The sequence below is a fragment of the Carcharodon carcharias genome, chromosome 31 (assembly GCF_017639515.1).
Source record: "Carcharodon carcharias isolate sCarCar2 chromosome 31, sCarCar2.pri, whole genome shotgun sequence".
In the NCBI taxonomy this organism is placed as follows: domain Eukaryota; kingdom Metazoa; phylum Chordata; class Chondrichthyes; order Lamniformes; family Lamnidae; genus Carcharodon; species Carcharodon carcharias.
In genome coordinates, this window is record NC_054497.1 from 24,443,837 (window position 1) to 24,469,395 (window position 25,559).

The following is a 25,559-nucleotide window of genomic DNA, read 5'->3' on the forward strand; positions in this document are numbered from 1 at the left end:
ATTTTCTGCAATAAACTTTGATTGGAACTTTATTAAATGTCTTCTGGAAATCTAAGTACAGTACATCCACTGGTTCCCTTTATCCACAGCACGTGGTTCCTTCAAAGAACTCCAATAAATTGGTTAAACATGATTTCACTTTAACAAAACCATGTTTATTCTGCCTGATTGCCTTGAATTTTTCTAATTGCCCTGCTATAACAAGTTTAATAATAGCTTCTAATATTTTTCCTTTGACAGATGTTAGACTAACTGTCCTGTAGTTTCCTGCTTTCTGTCTCTCCAGCCCCCCCCTTTTTGAATAAAGGAGTTACATTTGTTATTTTCCAATCTATTGGAACCTTCCCCGAATATAGGGAATTTTGGAAAATAAAACCAATGCATCAACTATCTCACTAACCACGTCTTTCAAGACCTTAGGGTGCAGTCCATCCAAGCCTGGGATTTGTCAGCCCACAGTCCCAACAATTTTCCCGGGGTCCTCCCTCCCTTCCATTTCCTGATTTACAGCTATTTCCAAGATGTTACTTGTGTCCTCTCAAGGAGCAGGAAGTGACCAATTCTCTTTTGCTTTCAATTCTAGGCCGGTAGTGATATCGTTGAAGACAACGGGTCGGGTTGAGGCTGAGCTTTTTGAAGAAGTGACCATCTATTTCAGTGACATTGTAGGGTTTACCACCATCTGTAAGTTCAGCACCCCCATGGAGGTGGTCGATATGTTAAACGACATGTACAAGAACTTTGACCAAATCCTGGACAATCATGACGTCTACAAGGTATGAAAGGGCTACTAAGAGATTCTAACTCTGGCAGAGTTGAGTCATTGCCACTGAGGTAAATGTCATTCACATTGCCCTTGGCCAAACCATACTTGGAGCACTGTGCACAGGTCTGGTCCCCTTACATCTACATGAAATATTTAATTGGATGTAAAGTGGTTTGAAGCATTCTGAGGTAGTGAAATGCAAGTTCATTCTTTCTTTCCTGTCAAAGTGTTGACAATGACACTTTTGTTCATTTGGATCAGGTGGAGACTATCGGAGATGCCTACATGGTGGCATCAGGATTGCCAAGGCGCAATGGAAATAGGCACGCAGTCGACATCGCCCGGATGGCCCTGGACATTCTAAACTTCATGGGGTCATTCAAGCTGCCTCACCTCCCTGACCTGCCCATCTGGATTCGGATAGGTGTTCATTCAGGTAACAAGGCAGAAGCCTCACACCTATGTTCTCAAAGGGGAGGGTGTCAGAAAGGAGAGGGGAAAAAAGTGCTGGGAGTTGCTGCAGTCGGCAAGTATCTTTGAATTAGATAAATACTTGAAAAAGAGAGATTTGCAGGGTGATATGGCAAAGAGCACTGGAGTGAGACTAATTGGATAGATCTTTCAAAGAAACAACACACACACAATGGGCCGAATGGATTCCTACTGTGCTGTATTATTCTATGATTCTCCAATTTCCCGCTTACCACGGCGTTATCTGTCACAGGTCCATGTGCGGCAGGTGTGGTGGGGACCAAGATGCCACGATACTGTCTGTTTGGTGACGTAGTCAACACAGCCTCACGAATGGAGTCCACAGGATTACGTAAGATCTGCAGTACTGTTCCACCCTCCTCCTCTCAATCTGACAACATCTCTCAATCCAGCTGCACTCTGTGTTTCTCTCCATCCCTGTTTGTCTCCCTGTCGCTTTCCGTCTGTCTGTTTTTCTCTTTCTCACTGTCTGGTTCTCTTTTATTCTCTGATCTCCTGTCTCTCTTTGACTCCCTGCAATGCTCTCTATCACTGTCTCTCTCTGTATCTCTCTGATTCAGTGTGTCTGTCTCTATCTGCCTCTCTCTTTATCTCTCAGTCTGTATACTTTCTCTCTGTGTCTGCCTCTCTCTACCTCTGTGTGCCTCTAGGTTTAGCATGGGATAGATATGGAGTATCTGCACTGTCCCATCAAACACTCCCTGGGCAGGTAGAACATGAATTAGACTACAGTGTCCCATGAAATACTCCTAGGGCAGATACAGCAATGGATAGATAGAGAGTAAAGCTCCGTCTACAACTAACACTGCAGTACCAATTAATGCTAGATGATAGGCAGCCACCTATTGGGTGTCTGTGTTTAAGTTGCCCTGTCTGATCTGATGTATGATCCTCACAGATTCAGGATGAATTACATTTTCATTCCCTCGCTCAGGATTGAAGCCTTTATCTTTGCTGAGACGATGTGCATCCAATTTCCCTCCCAATTTGATTTGAATTATTTCAAAATAACTTTTTTTTCTGAACTGCATTAAGAAACTAATATTCTTTTTCCTGCAGCATTAAGAATTCATGTTAACCAATCGACAATCAATATACTGAAGAGGACACAGTGTAAATTTGAATATGAGATGCGGGGAGAGACCTACCTGAAGGTGATACTGTTCATTTTATCTATTTACATTTCTGCTACTCAAACTTTTAATTGCTGAGGTTGATTGACTTCTGTTGGTGTCAGGATACACTGAGCATGGGCAGATAAGAGTTGAGGTACAGATCCACCATGGATCTTAGCTCATGGTGGAAGAGGCTCGAGGGGGCTGAATGGCCTCTTCCTGTTCCTATGTAGTGGCTGTTGTTCAGGGATCCCACCTCACAGACTAAACTTTCTGAGAGAGTAGCAAGCCTATCAGCCGCTGTGCTTCTACTGTTGCTGCTCTTAATCACGTAGAAAGAAAAACTTGTTTTTCTTTAATTCTTTCATGGGATGTGAGCATCGCTGGCAAGGCCAGCATTTGTTGCCCATCCCTACTGCCCTTGAAATGAGTGGCTTGCTATGCAATTTCAGAGGGCAGTTAAGGTTCAACCAACATTGTTGTGGGTTTGGAGTTAAATGTAGGACAGATCAGGTAAGGACAGCAGATTTCCTTCCCTGAAGGGCAGTGGAGAGCCAGATTGGTTTTTATGACAATCGATGATAGTTTCGTCATTACTAAGAATAGTTTTCAATTTCCAGATTTTTTTGTTAACTGAATTTAAATTCTAGACTAAGCCTCCAAATCATTACTCCAGTGATATTACCACCACACCACCATCCCCCCTATTTACATAGTGCCTTTCACAACCTCGAGACATTCCAAAGTGCTTTACAGCCAATGAAGTGCTTTTGAGGTATAGTCAATGTTGTATTGTGGTAAACATGGCAGCTACATACCAGCAAGATTCCAGAAACAGTAAGGTGATAATGACCAAATAATCTGTTTTGGGATATTGGTTGAGGGAGAAATATTAAAGCAAAATACTGGGGATCCTGCAAATTTGAATCAAAAAACAGAAAATGCTCAGCAGGTCAGGCAGCATCTGTGGAGAGAGAAACAGAGGGCAGAATTTCCCCTTTGGCGTCCAGCGGCAAGCCCCGCACGTCCATGCGTAAAATGATGCGCGGTGACATCGGGCGAGCATCCCAACATCACTGCGCGCCATCACGATATTTCGCTGGGCGGGTGCGCAATGATGTCCGACGCCTGCCCGTCATTAATTAACACTCCACTTAAGGCCCTTGAGGTGCCAATCGACGCCGATTTTTCAGTGCCCGTGCGATCTTCGGGTCGGCACACGGGCGCAATGGGCAGGTGGGTAGAATATATTTGTATTAACTTCATCTATGGATGGGATAAGAGGGCTCATTGGGGTTGGGTGTGTGCACAGCCAAGTATTTATTTATGAAAGTTTTTGAAACTTGCCTGTGTGATCTGCAGTACTTCAAAACACATACCAGTTGCTTTATCCGAACTCTTAACCTTCAGGTCAGCATTCTGCAGTGAGTAATCTTTTCTGGGCCTGCAGGTTTCAGGAAGCCTTCCCTTAGCCTGGGAATGGGAGCTGATCTGTCCACTGGAGACAGCTCCTTTGAGGAGGAAGTGAGGGCTGGAACCGGGAAGAGGCCAAGAGTGCACATTCAGCCACCAGGGGAGCCACCTTTGGGAGGATAGACGCAGCCACAAGGGGCGCAGGGCCAAGAGGTAGTCCAAGGAGGAAGGGGCCGCAGAAGACACCACTATCCTGCTGCCAGGGTATACAGGCGGCGAAGCAGCTACCTCAATATGTCTGAGGTGCAGTGCCGAAGGAGGCTCCGTCTCTCAAGGGAGACATTCAACTATATCTGTCAGATGATAGGGCCTGAGATCTCCGCTAACTGTGTGGGTGGACACCCCATGCCTGCGGCTCTGAAGGTCACAGCTGCCCTCAACTTTTATGCACATGGCTCCTTCCAGGGGCCAGTGGGTGATCTTTGCGGTGTCTCCCAATCAACTGTCCACACTTGTGTCAAGCAGGTTACAGACGCTCTGTTCAGGCATGCATTGACCATCATCCACTACTGTTGGGACTAGGCAAGCCAGACACACTGAGCCAGAGGCTTCGTGGCGATTGCTGGCTTCTCCCGCGTCCAGGGTGCAATATACTGTACACATGTGGCCATCAAGGCGCCGTCAGGTGAGCCTGGTGCCTTTGTCAACAGAAGGGCTTCCACTCCATGGACATGCAGATAGTGTGTGATCACAGGATGTTGATCTTACAAGTCTGTGCAAGGTACACAGGCAGCTCCCACAACGCCCACATCCTCAGACACTCCCAGGTGCCGGGGCTCTTCAGTGCTTCAGCCCGGCTGGATGGATGGCTGCTGGGCGACAAGGGCTATCCCCTCAGAAGGTGGCTTATGACGCCTCTCCGTCAACCAAGAACAGAAGCTGAGCAGCGGTACAATAGGTGCCACGCCTCTACAAGGGCTGTGGTGGAGAAAACCATCGGTTTTCTCAAGATGCGATTCCAATGCCTGGACCGCTCAGGGAGCGCACTCCAGTAACCCCCAGATCGTGTCTCGGTGATACTGGTTGCATGCTGCACTCTCCATAATTTTGCGCTGGAAAGGGGGAACGCAGTGGACAATGAAGACATTGACGCAGTGGCTGTGGCTGCACACGATGGGTCCAGCAGTGAGTCTGAGGATGAGCATGCACAGGGAAATGCTGAGGGGGTAGACGCTGTCCTGGGCATACTCCAGTGAGGCAGAGACACCATCCAATGAACCTTCAGCTAGCACACCACAGATGGACCACTAGGACAAGCCTGGGCTGTAGGCTCAATACTCGACACCTTAAGTGAAAAATAAACCAGGTTAGGAACAGTCACTAAGGGCCTTGTTGGTAAAGCTGAATGTCCAGCAAAGCACTCATTATAGTTTTGGAAACCATACACATGCAGAAGAAAAGAGGCACCCTCAGCCATGGTGACATATCTGATTTTATTATGTTAAGCAAACCAACTTATTCCAAAAAAAAGAGAATAAAGTTATCAAACAAAGCAAATCATAAGGACCTCCTCTTGGGCCAACACAAAAGCACCAATGAAAAACCCATGGTGTGCCTAAGATGCCTTATGTTTTCATTTCTGGGTGCTATGTCTTGGTACTGCCCCATCGCTGGGAGTGGCATCTGAGACAGCCTGCTGACTCTGCTGCCCTGTTGGCTTCAATGACCTTGGCAGTTGTCCTCTGGCCCGTAGAGCCAGTGCTGGCCCCGCTTGGAAGGGAGCTGCCACAGCTGGCATCTCCCCAGTCATTGTAGCCTCACTGGATGGTACGGTCACTGGGAGAGGGGCAGAGGAGCTGCCGCCCTCATTCGGAGCACCCTGAGAAGTGCCCGCAGAGACGCCAGGCAGCTGCTGCGCTGACATGAGACCTCCCTGCTCACTGTGGATGGATGGGCACTGAGCTGGGAAAGTTGATACCCAAACCATCTCCCACACTGGCACTGACCAGCTGAGGACATTGCCGATGTGAGGGCTTGCTGGTCAGAGCACATCCCCAGGAAGCCATGAAGGGTCTCCTGGAGTAGCCTCTCCACGAGAGTCGCCATTCTCTCCATAGAGGACGCATGGTGCTTGGACATGTGACTCATTGCTTCGGCAATCGTCCGCGTAGACTCCACCACCACAGAGTCCAAGCCAAGCATAGCCTCATGTGTCTCCCCCAGATGCTTCCACACACCTGGCCACATTTCTTGTACCTGCTGCATCGTGGACAACTCCAGAGGCACATCATCAAGCACCAACTGAACATGTGCCTAGCCCCCTGCAGTCCTCCGACTGCTGGCGCTATGGGCACTCTCTCTCTCTGCCAGCTCCTCTAGTGACTGTGAAGTGCCCTCACTGCTGTGCCCGGGACAGTAGCCGATGTTCAAATTCCCACCGAGGTGCTAGTATCTGCGCTGGTGTCTGCCTCGCAGAAATAGTGTGATGCTGGTGAGACTTCGGGCCCCTCAGGTTTGAGGGGGCTTCTGCTGCTCCTCCTGGCCCTGCTCCAATGATGCTGAAAGGGAGAACAAGGACAGTGGATCAGTTAATGTGGAGGCAATGTCAAAGTGCATCCCTGTTCCCCCGGATCATTATGCGCTCATCTTTCCATAACCAATGATCAAGCCATGTTGCAAAATTAAATCAATTAACATTCAGCACTGCTATGGCTGTTGGGAGAACAATGCTGGCCTCACTGTTGGGCATAAATACCTGGCTGTGGCACCCCAGCCTCACCAACTCTAGTGGACCTTGGCGCATGGCACCTCTCCAGATCCAGGCCTCCTGCTCGAAGCGGCTAAGAATGGCGATCCGTGCCTAGCCGCCGCCAGTCCTCACACGCTCTGCCGTGTTATGAGCATTCTTCTCCTGAAAATGAGAGATGAGCATTGATTAGTGAAAATTGCACATGGACTCTCTTCGCGCACGGCCCACCCCAACCAGAGTGGGACACATCAGAGCTCCAGTGCCTCCTCACCCCACTGTTGCCAAACACTCACACTTCCTTTTGTTTTTTTCCAATAAATTATATAGATTTTTCTTTTCCCACCTTTTTCCATTATTTTTAAATATTTTTAAATCTTTTATGCTCCCCCCACCCCCACTAGAGCTATACCATGAGTGCCCTACCATCCATTCTTAATTAGCACATTCGTTTAGATAATATTACCAACTTTAACACCTATGTGTTCTTTTGTTCTGTTGTTTGTGACATCTTTTGATGATCTGCTTCTATCACTGCTTGTTTGTCCCTACAACCACACCAACCTCCTCCACTTCTCTCTCTCTCTCCACCACCCCGCAGCCCCCCCCCCCCCCACCCCCACACACCTTAAACCAGCTTATATTTCAACTTTTTCTTGGACACACTCAAGTTCTGTTGAAGGGTCATGAGGACTCGAAACGTCAACTCTTTTCTTCTCCGCCGATGCTGCCAGACCTGCTGAGTTTTTCCAGGTAATTCTGTTTTTGTTTTGGACTCACACAAAGATGCTTGGCCTGCTCCACACCCCCCTACCTCCCCCTTGGCCACATGCTGCCTACATCACATTAGGCACCACACTGTATATCCTTCCATTGCAAGGAGGCGCAAGCATGTGGAATGCAGAGAGCAGCAGATGGTTCGTTGCCATGCCACCTTGAAGCTCCCCTCCCAGGATGTCATCACCCAGACTTGGACATATTCTGGAGTTTAAACACAGCGCCTAGGTGCAGCTGTTCCAAGTTGCCCCCAAACCAGTCATGTGGGACTCAGTGTAACACATGCTGCGGGGGCAAAACACATCTCTTCATCACCCTCTCAGGCTGACCTCAGCATGGGCAGTATCTGCTTGCTCACCCAGCAAAGGACAAATGCTGTCAATGATTCAATGCAGTCACACTCAGACTTGGGGGTGGGGGTACAGCAAGGGGTGGGGAAAGCCAACCTACTGGGTTACATGACCAATGCCAACATGTACTCATCCTGCCAGATTGCAACAAGTTGTTGAAGCGTTTGTGACACTGGATCCAGATGCGCCGCAGGAGCTCACCACCTCTGCCACCTCCTCCCAGGCATGTTTCGTCATGTGGGGGGGGGGTGCCTCCTCCTCCCATCCTGGGGAACCAGTACCTTCCGCTGTGCTGCCACCTGCTTGAGGAAGACAGCAAGGTAGTCATCCAAGAAACGAGGGGCACACTACCCTCTGGCCTGGCCTCTCCTGCTGCCCTACACTCCAGACTGGCCTGCTTACCAGAAGCCCTCTGGTGAACCCTTCCACTTGACATTGTGAGCAACCTTGCAAAGGCTGCCTGTGCTTCAGATAAACAGGCTGCCGGGTCGCCATTGGACCCAGCGGACAACGGACTCCTGCCATTGCCCGCCCACTCCCGCTATCCTCGGGAGTTGCACATTACGCCGGACAGGCCTTAATTGGTCTGCCAGTGTAAAATGGCGGTGCAGACTTGATTGCAGGAGGTGATCGGGCCTACGCCTGCCTGCGTCCACTCCCACTCCGTTCCCCCACCCCACCAACAGAAAATTCAGCCCAGAGTTAACATTTCAAATTGATGACCTTTCATCAGAAGAATTAATAAAGGGGTAAGTATTGGCCAGGACACCAGGGAGAATGCCACTGCTCTTCATCAAAATTGGTGTGCTGTGGGATCTTTTACATTCACCTAAGAGGGAAGACCAGGGCCTTAATTGGTTTAAGGTCTCCAAAAGATGGCACCTCTAGCAGTGTGGCTGTGGCACTCTCTCAAGTGGCAGCCTAGATTTTTGCGCCCGCCCTGGAGGGGCCTTGAACTCACAGTCTTCTGACTCAGAGGTGAAATGCAACCTACTGGGTTACGGCTGAAAGGGCAATTGCACTTGGGTGCACATTGCTAGGTCCCAGGGACTGACTTATGGGTGCTGACTAAGCAATCAGATCCACAAGTCATGTGATCTACACTGGGAGTAACCGATCTTTTATCTGTTTCAGGGAAGAGGAACAGAAATCACCTATTGGCTCACGGGAGAAACAGACCGCAATTTTCGGCTGCCAGCCCCGCCTTCAGCGTAAGTGAGACAGGCAGAGTGTGCACTATTACCGACACTGAGGAGTAATGTTTCGTAATGGATATCTGAGCATCAACATCTGTTCCTCTCCGCTTCCCTGAACTTAGGGACAATTAACCTTTTACAAGTAAATGGCAGCTAGAGAATTATTTTTGTTATTGGGAAGCTGCTGCATTTATTACCATCACCACTAGTTTCAGGATGGTGGTGCTGGGCCATGTTAAGCTCTGGAATCTTGAATGTTGCTGAAACTTTTCATCTTGCACTCATCAGGATAAATGCAAGAATGCCAAATTTTGAAAAATCACAACAATTTATACTACAGGAGAAAAGGGTGCTGATTGGTTGGCAAGTTAACTCTGATTGACTGAGGCATTTCCATGAAGAAAGCAATGGAGAACTTAGGTTCCCCCAAGCTCCGCAGTAACTCAAAAAAAGGTGCAAAGCTTGAATATATTCCTTTCGTTTGCAGAGAACAGGTCCCTGCATATGAATGTATGCTGCTTCTAACAAGTGTAAATGCGCCACATAACGAGGTTGACTGATTATCTTAAATTGTCTGCTAGTATAGCTATTAATGCACTCAAGATTGTTCAGCAAGTGCTGCCCAATCACAGAATCACATCTAATAGTAGACGTTTTGTTTTGGGTTTTGCAAGCGTGGGCTAGTTGAGTACGATCTGTACTCTGCCTATTACGAGCAACCAAAGGAACAAGCTGTTTGATTCAATCAGCCAATCATTGGGATGTACAGTCTATGTATCATTGCAATTGTACTTGCACTGAAAATCATACATGGCATTGCTCAATTGTGCAGTAGGCAGAGGTCTGTTTGGACTGACGGCATCATTCTGTTAGTGGAAAATACCACTCACGTAGCCATGCTGATGAGTGCAAGATGAAAAGCTTCAGCAACATGTCTCTTTTTCAGCAATATTCAGGTTCTGTATGACCAAGCAACAGTTTGGAATCTTTGTGGTAGGCATTTGTCAATCATCTACAACTGAGTGGTTTGCTAAGCTACTGCAAGGGCATTAAAAGTCAAACATAGCTTGGGGTAGGCGTCTCAAGGAGGCCAGACCAGTCGTGGCAGATTTCTGTCACAGCATTAGTGAGCCAGTTGGCAGCTTTCATGGTCATTTTCCAGCTGCAAGACCACAAATGATGGTCTAGAACCCAACCTGTGCATTGCTCATCCAGCTAAACTACCTCATCCATAAATCTTGACAAGGCTTCAAGGGGACCCCTAGGGTCCAGGATCTTCCTAGATCCTGTCATATTGCCAGTTAGTCACCTAGTCCCCACTGTATTTGCATACCCTGAGTCACTCAGTTCATACTATTCTATCGCCCTGTGTGCCCAGCCCCTTCAATATTCTAACACCATGGGCTTGAGTTTCCCTGCCCCAAGGTGGTGGTCTGAGAGATGGCGGTGTCAGGAAAATAGTGGGAAGCCATGTTACTACTGCTCCCCCATCAGTCCGGCAATGGGGAAATTTCCCCAGCAGTGAGACCAAATATGAATAAACTCCCTGCCTAATGGAAGTGAGGAACCAAAATAAATATTTAAGTGCCCATTTAAAGTCCATTCTTTGGGCCCGCAAGCATTTTGTGGCCTGCTGCTTGGGGAAGAAACAGCCTCCCTGCTGCAGCCTAGGAGCCATTGGGGTTGCAAGACCCATGGCCCCAAAAGGGGAGTGCAGGCAGCAAAGGCCCCAAAGCCCTGATGTGCCTTCAGGAGAGGCCTGCCCCCTTAATTCTTCTGGTTTTCAATTTTTAACTTACCTCTCCATCCTCGTAATCCCTGAGCTGCCCCCACAGTGCCCGTCTCTCTTGCTGAGGCTCTAGAACTGCTCCCCTCTGATTGGGCCAGCTCCATCTATCTACATCCCGCTTACCTTAATTGGACAGAAAACCCAGAGGCAATCAATTAAGAGGGCACCTTCAGGGAAATAGCTGAGCCATTTCTGTTGCCAACAAGTGCAGGCTTGGGACCCTCATTTCGTCCTGATGTCGGGGTCCCAAAGCCCATGGTAAAATCCCACCCCCAACCCCTTGTCATCCGGTCCCATCTAATTTCTAATGCCCTGTGCCACGCAGTCGACACTGTACTCTAACACATTCTTAAACCCTCTTCTATCCCAGGGACAATCTGTTCGATCCAGTCCCCATTAGAAAGAGATGACAAGAGCATACCATTCAGCCAATTCATTCTACACCTAACATAGACTCTGCTCACCAATTTAATCTCCTTCCACAGTCCAAGTACACTCTTAAGGGTAATCCATTAGCCTGGATTGAGGATTGGTTAACAGACAGAAAACAGAGAGTGGGAACAAACTGGTTATTTTCAGGAAGGCAGTGTGTACCTAGCCAAGTCCCACAAGGATCAGTGCTTGGGACTCAGCTATTTACAATCTGCATTAATGATTCAGGTGAGGGGACTAGCATAATGTATTCAAAAGCAAAACACTGTGAAGGCTGGAAATCCGAAATAAAATAAAATAAAATGCTGGAATTAACACTCAACAGATCAGGCATGATCAATGGAAAGAGAAACAAAATTAATGTTTCAGGTTGATGAATTTTCATCAGACCTCAATGAATGTTCTGCTGAAGGGTCATGAGGACTCGAAACGTCAACTCTTTTCTTCTCCAGACCTGCTGAGTTTTTCCAGGTAATTCTGTTTTTGTTCTCAATGACTGTAAGTTTGCTGACGATGCAAAGTAAACAGTGAGGAGGACGCAAAGAGGCTACAAATGGATATAGACCAGATAAGTGACCAGGAAAGAAGGTGGCAGATGGAATATAATGTGGAGAAGTGTGAAATTATATAAAACAAGGTCATAAAATGCTGGAAAAACCCAGCAGGACCTGGGAGCATCTGTGGAGAGAAAAACAAATTTAACATTTCAAGTCTGTATGACTTCTTCAGAGCTAAGGAGTAGAAATGCAATTGATTTTATACTGTTTAAGAGGGGGTGGAGCAGGTGAAGCAAAATAGAAAGTCAGGGATAGGTGGGAGCTAAGGAGAGATGGACAAAGGTGTCAATCAAATGTGGACACAAGATAAAGGGAGTGTTAATGGCAGTGTAAAGACTAAAGAAGGTGCTGATAGTGGCAGAACATGTTAATAGCGGAACAAGGGTGAGTGCTCTGTGTAAGCACAACATAGAAACAAGTGACAGATGACCCTGTGGGGTAGTGGGGAGGGGTAAGTTTGGGGAAAAAGGATTTTAAATGAATGGATTAATGAAAATAAATAAATAAAAATTAAAATAAATAAAATTAAAATTGATACAATTTTTTTAAAAATTGAATTAAAAAAAGTAGAGATGGAGGAGATAGTTCATGGTCTGAAGTTGTTGAGCTCAATGTTAAGTTCAGAAGACTGTAAAGTGCCTAAACAGAAGATGAGGTGCTGTTCCTCCAGTTTGTATTGGGCTTCACTGGAACATTGCAGCAGGCCAAGGACAGACATGTGGGCATGAGAGCAAGATGTTGTGTTGAAATGGCAAGCGACAGGGAGGTCTGGGTCTTGCTTGCGGAATGAGCGAAAGTGTTCCGCAAAATGGTCACGCAGGCTGTGTTTAGTCTCCCCAATGTAGAAGAGAACGCATTGGGAACAGCAAATACTGTAGGCTAAATTGAAGGAGGTGCAAGTGAATCTGAAAGGAGTGTTTGGGGTCTTAGACAGTGAGGAGGGAGGAGGTAAAGAGAAAGGTGTTGCACCTTCTGCAATTGCATGGGAAGGTGCTGTGGGAGGGGGATGAGGAGTTGGGGGTGATGGAGAAATGGACCTGGGTATCACAGGGGGAAGGAACATTCCATACGTAATGCTGCCAGGGGTTGAGGGGAAGATGTGTTTGGTGGTGGCATCATGCTGGAGTTGGCGGAAACGGCAGAGGAAATTATCCAGTTTGATAAGAAGGATGGAAAATCAGGATCTTTTTTAAAAGTTGAGAGTCTAGTACATGTTGTTATTGAGAGGGATTTGGGGGTCCTTGTGCACAAATCTCAGAAAGTTAACATGTAGATATAGCCAGCAGTTAAAAAGCCAAATAGTGTATTAGCCTTTCTTGCAAGGAGGTTGGAGTATAGGAGTAATTACCACATCGGGATTACTGGGTACAGTTTTGGCCTCTTTACTGAATGAAGGACATATTTACCTTAGAAGGTTTACTGGACTAATTCCTAGTTGAGAGGATTGTCCTATGAGGAAAGATTGAGTAGACTTGGCCGATATTCTCTGGAATAAATTTACTTTTATTTTACTATATTCTTTGGAGTTTGGAAGAATGATAGGTGATCGCGTTGGAACGTATAAAATTCTTAAGAGGATTTGACAGTTTGGATGTCAAGAGGCTGTTTCCTCTAGAATCAGGAGTCACTGTCTCAGGATAAGGGGCAGCCATTTCTGTCTGAGATGAGGTGAAATTTCTACACTCAGAGGTTTGCGAGTCTTTGGAATTCACTACCCCAGAGAGCTGTGGATGCTCAGTCATTAAGCATATTGAAAACTGAGATTGATAAATTTTTGGGCACTAAGGAAATCAAAGGATATGGGGATCTGGCAGAGCAGTGGAGTTGAGGTAGAAAGTCAGCCATGATCTTATTGAATGACGGAGCAGGCATCAGGGCTGTAATTGTTGAATCTACCCCACCCGTTTAATCGTCTGTGGGAAAATTTCAAAATATTCAAGTGAAATCGCTGGATATTTATCCAATCCCACATCTTTTTTGCTTAACTTTAGATGGCTGCCCTCCACAGGACCCTGCCCTCCACAGGACCCTGCCCTCCACAGGACCCTGCCCTCCACAGGACTCTGCCCTCCACAGTCACACTCTGTAGCAGATTAGAACTCTGGTCACATAGGTGAAAGGGGCAGTCGCTGGGCACTCCTGCTCCATCAGGAAATTGAGATCTTGAGCTGATATGTCAGGACCCAATGTGACTCTTTTAAAAATAAGATCAAATAATTGATCTTTACCCAAAGCTTGTCATGATTGTAACGCTTGGTCTCTTGAAATCAGTGGGTTGCACATTTAACTTGTAACATCTACAGTTCTTACTTGCTCCAGGCATGACTCTGTCAGCTCGTTCAGCCTGTTGCTCTAAACACCTTTCAACAAATTAACCATGCTGTTAAGTTTGGGGGATTTACTAGTTTTTTTTTAATTCCACAGGGAAAATTTGCAGAGGCTTCAGGCTGACTTTGCTCAAATGATAATTGAGTCCTTGGAGAAGAGGAGAGCATCCGAACACAAGGCAGGAACTAAAGAGGGGAACAACGATGACTGGGAACTGGAATACCTGCAGCTAAACTCCACAGAGATTCTCAGCACATACCTGTAGCTACTAACTGTTGCCAGAAGATGTCTGGAACTCTGATTCAGTCCTGTCCGGATATATCATTCTTGCAGGTGGTCACTCTGCACTTTTAAAGAACAGGAACTATAAAAATTATTTTCACGCTTTTCAAGGTGGAACATCAATCTGAGGAGTGAAACACCTCTGCTAACTGTAATATCTGATACTCCAAGGTAAGGGACAGGATGTAGAGTAAACCTCTCCCCCCATTACATCATTAACCAGCTCCAGGTCAAATATAGCACAAGATAGATGTAGTGTAAATTTCTGTCAACACTTAAGGTACTAGCTGAGCTTAGCTGGTAACCATCTCAACACTTTGAGCCAGAGGTGCATGAGCACGCAATCTAGACTGACATTTCAATGGAGTACTAAGAGAGTGCTCCATTGTTGGAAGTGCTGTCTTTCAAATCAGAAGTTAAATTGAGGCCTTTGTCTGTAAATTAAGCTGGATAGAAAGGTCCCATGTCACTTTTTGAAGGTGAACAGGAGATTTCTCCTGGGTAACATTCCCACCTGAACCAACACTACCAAACACATCTGAATGTATCGTTTGCTGTGGATGGGATCTTGCTGTGTGTAACCTGGCTTCCATGTTTGTCCACAAAACAACTATTTCATTGACTGTTGAGACATTCTGAAGATGTGAAAGGCGTTACATTCATGCACATTCTTTTTCTGTTTAATTGCACTGCCCCATCAACGGTTCAGGAACAGCTTTTCTTAGGACATTGTAAGACTCTCCTTACACTGGCCCATTAATCACCTCCAGGTCAGGTATAACAAGAATTAAAAGCAATGTGCATCTCTCTTGACACTGCCACATTAACCTGCTCCTAGCCAGGTATAGAATTATAGAGTCAGCACGGAACTTTCTGTACATAGGATCCTGAACCATCTTCAGGTCAGCTGTAGCTTTAGTTAGATGAAGAGTAAATCTCCATCTACCCCGCCTTGAAAATGTGTCTTAGCCACAACCTCAGAAAAAAGCCTCCTCCTGCAGCATTTCCGACTCATGCATTTCCATTGTCCTCCTCAAGGCTTTTCCACAAGATGATTAGTTTGTGCAGAGTTCATAAGTAGTTCAGCTTTATACCCACATGTCTCAAACTCCTTTCACATTGGACCCCCAGATCTGTAAATCGTAAGTTCTCCCTTTGAGCCCCCCACTTGATGTGGCCCCCAACTCAGCAAGGCATCCGAATGAAGGTGTCTGAGTGGGGGGAGAGAGGGGGAGTAAGGGAGATGATCATCCTTGGGTCATGGAAGGAATATTGGCCATCGACCTTAATCCACCCCATTCGGACTAATTGGCCCGTCACACAGCTGCTTTGGGAGAGACCTGCAAGCAAATGTGTGAGGAAAGGGTTAAATTGATTTCTTTTAATATTTATTTCTTAATGGTTTTTTATGTGAATTTGTGTTGTCAATGTTCAGTTGGTCAGTGGGAATTAAAAGTCATGACACGGAACAGGCAGAGACAGTCTTTAGTCAAGCACAGATTCAGCAGAGGTGAACAGATTTCCTTTGTTATAGAATGGCTGCTTCCAGTCCCATTGATCTATCAGCTGTACAGGCAAGCATGAGATACATGACATCTTTATGGCAATTAAATGTCCTCCCAGGATACATACTTTCACCATCAGTTCAAGAAGTTATAACTTCAATAGCTAAAGGTATTTACTGTTAAGTCGATCCCAAGCCAGTTGGTAATATATGAAACTAGACACTATTATTTTTTGATAATGGTGTCACGGAATGAATCTGTTCCCTTTACTTCCTGTGATCAGTATGTTTTGAATGTGGGAGGTATGTCATTTTTTTTTACCCTGGGAATGTGGATCCCAAATTAAATAATTTCCAGCAGCAAGCTTTTGTGAGTTTAAAACATTGAAAGTTATTTATTCTCACACACTTAGCCTGAATTTAAAATGCAATGTCCTGCAAACTTGTTCCCACACCCATGCTTACACACTCAAAGATTAGTTATAGGTAAAGGTAGTTACAAATGATAGTTAACTCAGTCTCTGGTTTACAATCTTCAGTCCCACATGGCAGGCCTGGTTTCTTGAAGTGAGGGTCTTGTGAAGCAGAGGATTCTTAGCAGGCTGTGAGGTTTCTCATAGTCGAATTTCTAGGAGGTTGGTTCTCAGGTGAACTTTAACTGGAACAGATTGGGGGTGTCCTCTCTGTTGAGATCTCCTGCTATCAAGATATTTCTGTTAATTACCTTAGCTGGATTACTTGCAGCTAGCTTGATGGCTTTTGGTGGAGCTCAGCTGATTTTGAAAACAGACAACATCATGGCTTAATCACCATGTGACTCAAACAAGTTCAAAGTCCTTTTTCCAAATAAATAAAGGGATGGCGTGTAGGTGGCTTCCAAAACCCTTTGTTGTTGTATAACATCATGAGATTCACCCAATCTAGTTTGGATGAGGAAAACCATCATAGGGTTCATTCACAACTGTCTTTTACACAGTTTCAATGAATTTCAATGTTTCCTATTTTCTAGGATGAAACAGAGAAACAGGCTGCCTGGAATTCTATAATCTTTTTGTGTTGATCCATCCTTAAACAAAGGGATTTGTGAATTCCCCAGATGGCTGTGAGTGTCCACATTAAATTAGGCGTTCGCTTGAGACTTAAGATTGTCTGAAGCTCAAAAGCCAAAGGTCACATGATTTGCAGTGGCCATTTTACTAGTCAGTTTGTGTCCAGTTTTAAAAGTATTGATTGAAAGGTCATAATATACTGGGGCTTGACAATGGGTTTATTCACAGAATACAGCATTACATATGTCTGCTTCCCACCTACCAACAACCCGGTGCACCAGTAGTCTCTCTTACTAAGTGATCTAAGCATTTGATTAAACAATGCTCTTACAACCTATGTGTCTTAACAATATAATTAACATACCATTAACATTAACTACTCCAAGGGCACACCTGCATAAGGAGTACAAATAGAAAATCTGGAAGTACTCGGCAGGTTAGGCATCATCTGTCCAGAGAAACAAAATTAATGTTACAGATTGAAGACTCTGCTTATGTCCATAGATGCTACCTGACCTGCTGGGTTTTTTTGTTTTTATTTCAGATTTCCAGCATCTTCAGGATTTGACTTTTGTATTAATGTTTGCATAAAGAATATGGACAGGCAATAACATTTAATGCGGCCGTTGTTCATTAACCTCTCGGTAATTGCAGTTGATTGATTTGAGTAACAATTCATTCAAGGTGAAGCCATTACAAAGATTGGAAAGTTATACTTGTTATTGATCAGGAAACAGCTAATTGAATGAGGTAATCCTGCGGAACCTGAATTCTCATCTCAGATTTGTGGAAAAAGGTATAAAAGAGTGGGTATTAGGGGAGTGTGAGGCCTGATCAACCTTGAAAATCTTTGCTCTCAAAACTAAAACAGATTTGTATTCTCCAGTGAATGCAAAGTAATGTTGCCAGTGTATGTTTAATTGTCATACTAACATATGAATTAGGAGCTGGTCACTCGGTCCCTTAAGCCTACTATTTTTTTTAATTCCTGTAAGAGTCAATAAATGTTTTACATCCTATTATTTTGTGGATTAATTTATTAACTTATAATTAAGAGACCCCATCCTGCTTTACTTCTTTAATTTTAGGTTTTGATGTTGCTTTTCTCTTCATTTTCTTCAAGGAGAGTATTGATTTCAGTGAGTGAATGCTTTTCATTCATTCATTCATAATTTATCTTCAGTTGCACTGGATTAATATTTGTTCTTCCTTTTTCATTTCTTTCAGGGGTTTTATTTCACTTAGTTAACACTTTTCATTAATTCCTGATTTTTGTTCAACTGTATTTTCCCCTGCTTCAAGTTGGTTTCTCATTTTCCTTAAGGAGATAGTTTTATTTCAACATTATAGCCTTTTCAATATAGCAAAATAGCCCAAGATACTTCACAAGATGTTGACATGTAGGCACAGTCAGAGATTGCACAACAGATAAATAAAAGTTTGATCAAAGCGATAAGTTTTTAGGAGCTTCTTAATGAGACGAAGAGAGCGAATTTCAGAGCTTAAGACCAATGCATCTGAATTGCATTTTCAGAAATAAAAACAGAAAATGCTGGAAAATCTCAGCAGGTTTGGCAGCATGTGTGGAGAGAGAAACAGAGTTAACGTTTTGAGTTCCTATGACTCTTCTTCAGAGCTAAAGCTCAAACGGACTCAAAACTTTAACTCTGTTTCTCTCACCAAACATGCTGCCAGACCTGCTGAGTTTTTCTAGCATTTTATGTTTTTATTTCAGATTTCCAGCTTCTGCAGTATTTTGCTTTCATTTGAAAGGAGGGCCACCAGTGTTTTTCTCATTCGTTCATGGGACCTGGGGGTCACTGACAAATTCAATATTTATTGTCCATCACTATTTCCCCTTAGTGAGCCACCTTCTTAAATACTGCTGAGTGGCTTGCTAAGGCCATTTCAGAAGGTAGTTAAGAGCCTGGAGTCACATCTAGGCCACACCGGGGAAGTACAGCAGATTTCTTTCACCACAGGACATTAGTGAGCCAGATGTGTCAATCAAATAATTCTCAGGTTTATTAAAATGGGGGGTAGTCACTACTCGGGGAGAACTGCAGTAAATTACAGGTATTAGTAATAAACTTTCAGATTTGGTAAATAATTGGCAACTTAAGTTCAACTTAGACAAAAGTGAGATAGGGAGAAAAGGGAGGCCACATTATCTGGAAGGTGCAAGTCTCGGTCAGGCAGAGGAACTAAGGGATCTTGGAGTAAAAATTCACCAATCACTATAAGTTACAACTAGGTCAGCAAAGCCATAAAAAATGCAAACCAAGGACTAGGTCAGTGTTTCCCAAACTATTTCTCAATGTGACCCCACTCTAACAATTGAAAATGAATCTGACCTCTAATGCTAACAGCAACTAAACACTAATAAAGCAGCACAGTAACGTTCAGTATATAATTATTAAAGTTCACATATTATAGATCAACATATACTAAATACATCATATAAATAGGAAAATCTGTGTTTTTAAAGTACCTTGTAAAAATGTTATTATTGTATGTACTTGCCAGTCCATCACTTCATTTGAGCCACACCAGCTCAACACTCTTGGCCAGAGACAGCAGATGCTGTTGCCATTGACATTTTCATTCACCATCACTGATCTATAGAAACATCACAACAAGGTTCCCTAAAGGTCATCTTGGCATAATTGATTTTAATGTGAGACAATTAAATAATCTTTTAATTTTATACTGAGGATTTCAGTCCCTCTCCCTCCACCTCCCTCACCCCAGCAACACACACACACACTCTCCCCTGCCCCAATATACACACTGTACATGCCCCTCTCACCCACACCTCCCACACACAGGTCAACCAGCCCATGGTAGTGGGAAGGTGCGGCAGCTCTGTCAACCCAAACCCCAGCCAGAGTCTATGTGCAGCTGCAGCTCCGCAGATGAAATTTTTAATCAGTCTTGAGAAAAAGAAAAAAATTTGAATCTGAGAGATGAGCAGGGCAGGGTCAGAACTGGACATCTCTTGGGGCTCAGTGTCGATGTGGGGCACAGTCTTAGAGGAAGGGGAGCTCATGACCCCAGTCACTCTTTCCTGGGGTTGCAACCCACAGTTTGGCAACCACTGGACTAGGTTTCATTTCTAGAAGGATAAAATTGAAAAGTAGGGAAGTTATGCTCAACCTGTATCAAACTTTGGTTAGACTACACTTAGAGTACTATGTGCAGTTCTGATGAACATATTATAAAAAGGATTTGGAGAAACGAGAGGGAATGCAGGGAGGATTTACAAGGTTGATATCAGAAATGTGCAGATAAAAATATCATGAAAGGATTGACAGGCTGGGTTTTTTGTCTCTTGAAAGAGGAAGGCTCAGGAATGACCTAACAGAAGTCTTTAAAATTATGAAAAGTTTTGATAGAGTGGATTCAAGGAGAATGTTTTCTCTTGGGGCGTGGGGCGAAATATCTGCGAAGTAGAAGCCATCGACAAAAGATAGTCACCAAGAAATCCAGTGGGGAATTCAGAAGAAACTTCTTTATCCAAACGGTGGTGAGAATGTGGAACTCACTACCACAGGGAGTGGTTGAAGTGAATAGCATTATAGTGGGAGAGTCGTGCTGTCACCCCGACTTGCATTGGGCTTCGCGGTGGCTATGGCCAACCAGGTCCCCGCCAGCAGGTTGTGGTGCCAGAATAAAGTGCCAAGTTGGGGAAATTTTCACCACCTGCGGGCCTTTCGGGGGAGGGAGTGGTTTCTTTGGCAGGCTTATGGGGACGGGGCCAGAGGCCATGAGTGGCTGATGAAGCATGGACAAGTGAAGAAGGAGCTTGTGAGAGAGGGCCAAGATCTGTTTCAGTGACTGGGGAACTGGTGCAGCAAAGGGGAACTAGGGTATTCAGTAACTTTGGACTAATGAAGATGGTCAAGAGAGCACAGAATCCCCCCAGGGTTCAAAAAATCCTGCAATACTGAAGATGCTGTTCATGTTTCGGATGGCAATGTAATTTGTGGCTCGCGTGTTCGAGTGGAAGTAGCCGCAGGAATGTCACGAGCCTGTTGGCTCTCAGCTTTGTTTTGCTGCGCTTCAACTTCAGTTTTAAGCCCAAATCTCATTTTGTGAAGTCGGGAATAGGAGGTAAAAAGGGAAATGCCCAGAGTCACAAGCCCTCGCTTCTACCGAAAGTAAGACGTTACTGCTCCCTATGGTTCAGCAAACAAATCTGCAACACAGAGATAAAAACAAAAAAACTGTGGATGCTGGAAATCCAAAACAAAAACAGAATTACCTGGAAAAACTCAGCAGGTCTGGCAGCATCGGCGGAAGGGTCATGAGGACTCGAAACGTCAACCCTTTTCTTCTCCGCCGATGCTGCCAAGTCTGCAACACTGCTGATTCCAAACAAGGAGTTGAGCTCTTAATGGTTTGATTTAGAGTGTCAAACAATGGTCGTCCGCTGCAAGGAGTCTGTTTCTTAAAGAGAAGCTTTTTCTTTTTTTGTTTGTACTTATGTGTTTGATGCCAGTGGAATAAAGAGTCACTAAACCAGACCTTTCTGCATTGTGTGCTTTTTTTTTTGCATTATAGTATAGATGCACTTAAGGAGAAACTAGACAATATGAGGGAGAAGGAAGCTTGTAATTATGGTTTTATTTAGTGTGTAATGTACCTTTAAGAAATACTTGTTAAGGAAGATCACATGATCTGTAGTAACCAGTAGGAGAGTAGCGCGGGCTACCTCAGTCGTCAGTGTAGAGTGTGAGTTGGAGTTGAAAGCACACATGTAGTTGCTGCTGAGTATAAAGTTTCCACTCAAGAAGTGTCTGCAGATCAACTCTATCACTAATAGTATAACTTGGTCACGCTACAACAAAACTGGTGATGGTGATAAAATGGGATTGAACAGAAGAAATCAAGTTAAAAAGAAATCGGCACTATCTCATCCAGTGATTGTAAGTAGCGAGCTCTGTTAGAATTGAAGAAGTTATCCTCTCTCAAAATGCCATAATTTGAGAGAATTGATCCTTTTGAAACATCCACAGACGATTGGTCTCAATACATAGAATGTCTCATGTTATTTTTTCAAGTGAACAACATTATGGGGGGAAGAGAAGAGGCGAGCAATCCTCTTGAGTACTTGTGGAAGCAAAACCTACAGTCTGATTCAAAGTTTGATGGCACCCACTGCCCCAGATTCATAAAATTTAAATGAATTGTTGGACCTCGTGAAGGGTCACTTTCAACCCAAGCCCTCAGTCATGATGCAGAGGTTCAGGTTTAATTCGAGAAATAGAGCCCCGGGTAAGACAATTGCATGCTATGTGGCAAATTTGAAGCAGCTAATGGAACATTGTGATTTCGGTATGACTCTGAACAACGTGCTCAGAGATCGTTTAGTGTGTGGTGTGAAAAAGGACACTATTCAGAAAAGATTATTGTCCAAAGTGAACCTGGATTTCAAGAAGGCGCTAGAGATAGCGCTGGCCATGGAAAGTGCAATAAGAGATTCAAAAGCAATACAGGATGCGCAAAATGGTGCCATCCTCCATATTGGGTGGGAAACCTCAGCCGAAAGAGGTATGAGAAAGCAAGACTCTGCCAAGAAGTAGGAAACAACCCTCGCTTGCCAAAGAATAAAGAAAAATAACTCAGCAGCGAAATTGAATAATAATTTTAATTGTGGTGGAAGCAATCAGTCTTTTAGCAATTGGCAGTTTAAAAAAATCGAATGCTACTATTGTCACAGAAATGGACACATGATGAGGCAGAGCAAGGAAAGGTTCAAGCAGGCTTGTAAACTAAAGAAGAAGCCCAATGAAATCTACAATGTAGAAGAGCCTGAAACAACATATTCAGACATTTACTCATTGTATAATCTGAAAGTTGGAAAGACAGAACCAATATTTGTCACAGTGAAAGTAAATGGCAAACCTGTTAGAATGGAAGTGGACATGGGAGCTTCCACTACAGTAATTGGGGAACAGACCTTCAGATATTTGAATAATAGTGAACATCAGTTAAGATTAGAAGAAACAGCCACCAAGCTCAAAACATATATGGGTGAAGACATTCAAGTAAAAGGCATAAGCAGAGCAACTGTCACAAGGGGACATAAGTTCAAGGTGAGGGGCAGGAGGTTTAGGGGGAGTGTGAGGAAAACCTTTTTTACCCAGAGGGTGGTGACGGTCTGGAATGCGCTCCCTGGGTGGGTGGTGGAGGCGGGTTGCCTCACAGCCTTTAAAAAGTACCTGGATGAGCACTTGGCACATCATAACATTCAAGGCTATGGGCCAAATGCTGGTAAATAGGATTAGGTAGGTAGGTCAGGTGTTTCTCACGTGTCGGTGCAGACTCGATGGGCCGAAGGGCCTCTTCTGCACTGTGTGATTCTGTGAACTGTGCATTATGGAAGCCAATCAGCAAAGCGACCCTTGATGGTGGTAGCAGGTGAAGGGCAAAGCCTCCTGGGGTGAAATTGGTTAAAGGAGATTAAGTTAGAATGGTCTGAAATTTTCTGATTGAGAGCAAGTGGGCTCCCAGGTCTATGTAGAAAGTATGCCACTGTTTTTAAGGACGAACTGGGGACAATCCAGGGCCTGCAGGCTAAGATTTAAGTGGATCCAGAAACAACCCCTTGCTTCATGAAGGCGAGACCAATGTGTTTTGCCCTGTGAGAAAAAGTTGACATTGAACAGAACTGACCAGAGAAACTGGGCATTATATAACCTTTTCAGTTCTCAGAATGGGCAGCACCCATAGTCCCCGTCCTTAAACCCGACCAAAGTGTCTGAATTTGTGGAGACTACGAACTGACAGTTAATAAAGTAGCTAAGCTAGACAGGCACTCCATTCCTTAACATGAGTCGTGCTTATCAACAACTAGAGTTGGATAAGGCCTCCCAGGAATTTGTCACAATTAATACCCACAAAGGGTTGTACCAATATACACGTTTGCCTTTCGGTATCTCCTCAGTTTGCGCCATCTTTCAGAGAACAATGGAAAACTTACTGCAGGGACTGCCTCAGGTTGTAGTCTATTTAGACAATGTATTGGTGACAGGATTCACTGAAAGTGAGCATTTGGCAAACTTAGAAAAAGTCTTAAAACGTTTCTTGCAAGTTTGATTGCGTTTAAAAAAAGAACAGTGCATGTTCCAAGTGAGGGAGGTAATCTATTTGGGTCACCGGGTAGATTCACAGGGCCTCCACCCAGATGAGGAGGAAGTGAGAGCCATAAGAAAGGCACCTGCGCCAAAGAACGCCTCAGAGCTCAACTCATTCCAAGGAATGATCAACTATTATGGGTGGTTCTTAACCAATTTGTCTACAGTGCTGCCCCCACCCCACGCATTGTCGACTCGAAAAGAACCAACGTTAGTCCAGGGAGGTACCCCAGAAAGACGTTTTCATAAAGGTGAAATGATTGTTGCACTTGTCCAATCTATTAGTGCATTATGACCGTACAAAAGAACTGGTGCTGACATTTGACACATCTCCCTACAGAGTGGGAGCAGCACTCTCCCATTGGACAGATGATGACACGGAATAGCCAATCGATTACATATCAAGAATGCTCACCATAGCAGAAAAGGATACTCGCAGTTGGAAAAAAAGGCCTGTCCTTCATCTTTGGTGTCAAAACATTTCACCAGTACGTACAGGGCCACCGTTTTACAATCGTTTCAGACCACAAACCATCGCTAGGATGGTCTAGTGAGGACAAGGCCAATCTACCCATAGCCTCAGCAAGAACACAACAATGTGCTTTAATTCTGGCAACATACGAATACATTTTCGTACATAGGCCTGGCAATCAAATCACAAACACCAATGCCCATGGTCTTTACAAGAAAATGATGAGCATGTCCCAGTTCTACAGGAACTTGTATTACTGTTAACTTTCTTAGATTCCTCGATGGTATGTGCTCGACAGATCAGAGACTGGATAAGTCAGGACCCATTCTTATCTCAACTTTGAGGACAAGTGCTATATGATTAGTCACGGGAGCCCGTATCTAATGAAATGAAACCATACTTCAACAGAAGACATGAAATAACCAGCCAGGATGGCATATTATTGTGGGGAGCATGAGTGATAGTTCCTCCAAAGGGAAGGGAGTCATTTTTAATTGAACTACACAGTGCCCATTCCGGAATTTCCCAAATGATAACCATAGCATGCATCTATCTAGTGGCCTGGGATGGATGGCGAAACAGTTGCCAGTGGCAACTCCGTTACACCATGGGAGTGGCCAGGTAGACATTGGGTGCGGTTACACATTGACTACATGGGACCTTTCCTGAGAACCATGTTTCCGCTGATTGTTGATGGCCATTCAAAATGGTTGGATGTATATGAGGTGAAGTCACCAACGTTGGGTGCTACAATTGAGAAACTACATCAGAGTTTTGCCATACCTGGACTACCAGACGTAGTCATTTCCGATAATGGCATGGCATTTACCAGTGCTGAGTTTCAATGGTTTGTTAGCCCCAATAGTATCACTCATGTGAAAACTGCACCATACCACCCTTCCTCAAACGGACTGGCCGAAGGGCCGGCTCAAACATTCAAGGCTGGCATGAAAAGGCTAACTGGCGATTCCTTTGCAACCAAGCTAGCGTGCTTTCTTTTTCATTACAGGACTAGCCCTCACATAGCAACAGGTGTCACACCTGTGGAATTATTGCTGAAATGCCGTCTCAGGATGAGATTGAGCCTAACAATGCCGAATTTATAGGGGAAGGTGGAAAGAAGTCAGGGAAGTCAGAAAACTAGACATGACT

At 44.6% G+C, this 25,559-nt stretch overlaps 1 protein-coding gene across 1 annotated transcript in view; it reads left to right on the forward strand.

Annotated features, from left to right (window-relative positions):
* The window catches only part of LOC121271602 (heat-stable enterotoxin receptor-like), a 113,080-nt gene extending 97,525 nt beyond the window's left edge, over nt 1-15,555 (forward strand). Inside the window, exons 22-27 of the mRNA XM_041177638.1 lie at nt 584-776; nt 1,028-1,202; nt 1,491-1,589; nt 2,318-2,412; nt 8,794-8,870; nt 14,058-15,555. Of these exons, the coding sequence (XP_041033572.1) occupies nt 584-776; nt 1,028-1,202; nt 1,491-1,589; nt 2,318-2,412; nt 8,794-8,870; nt 14,058-14,226 (808 nt within the window). The 3' untranslated portion in view covers nt 14,227-15,555. The remainder of the gene's footprint in view (nt 1-583; nt 777-1,027; nt 1,203-1,490; nt 1,590-2,317; nt 2,413-8,793; nt 8,871-14,057) is intronic.
* The last annotated feature ends 10,004 nt before the right edge of the window (nt 15,556-25,559 follow it).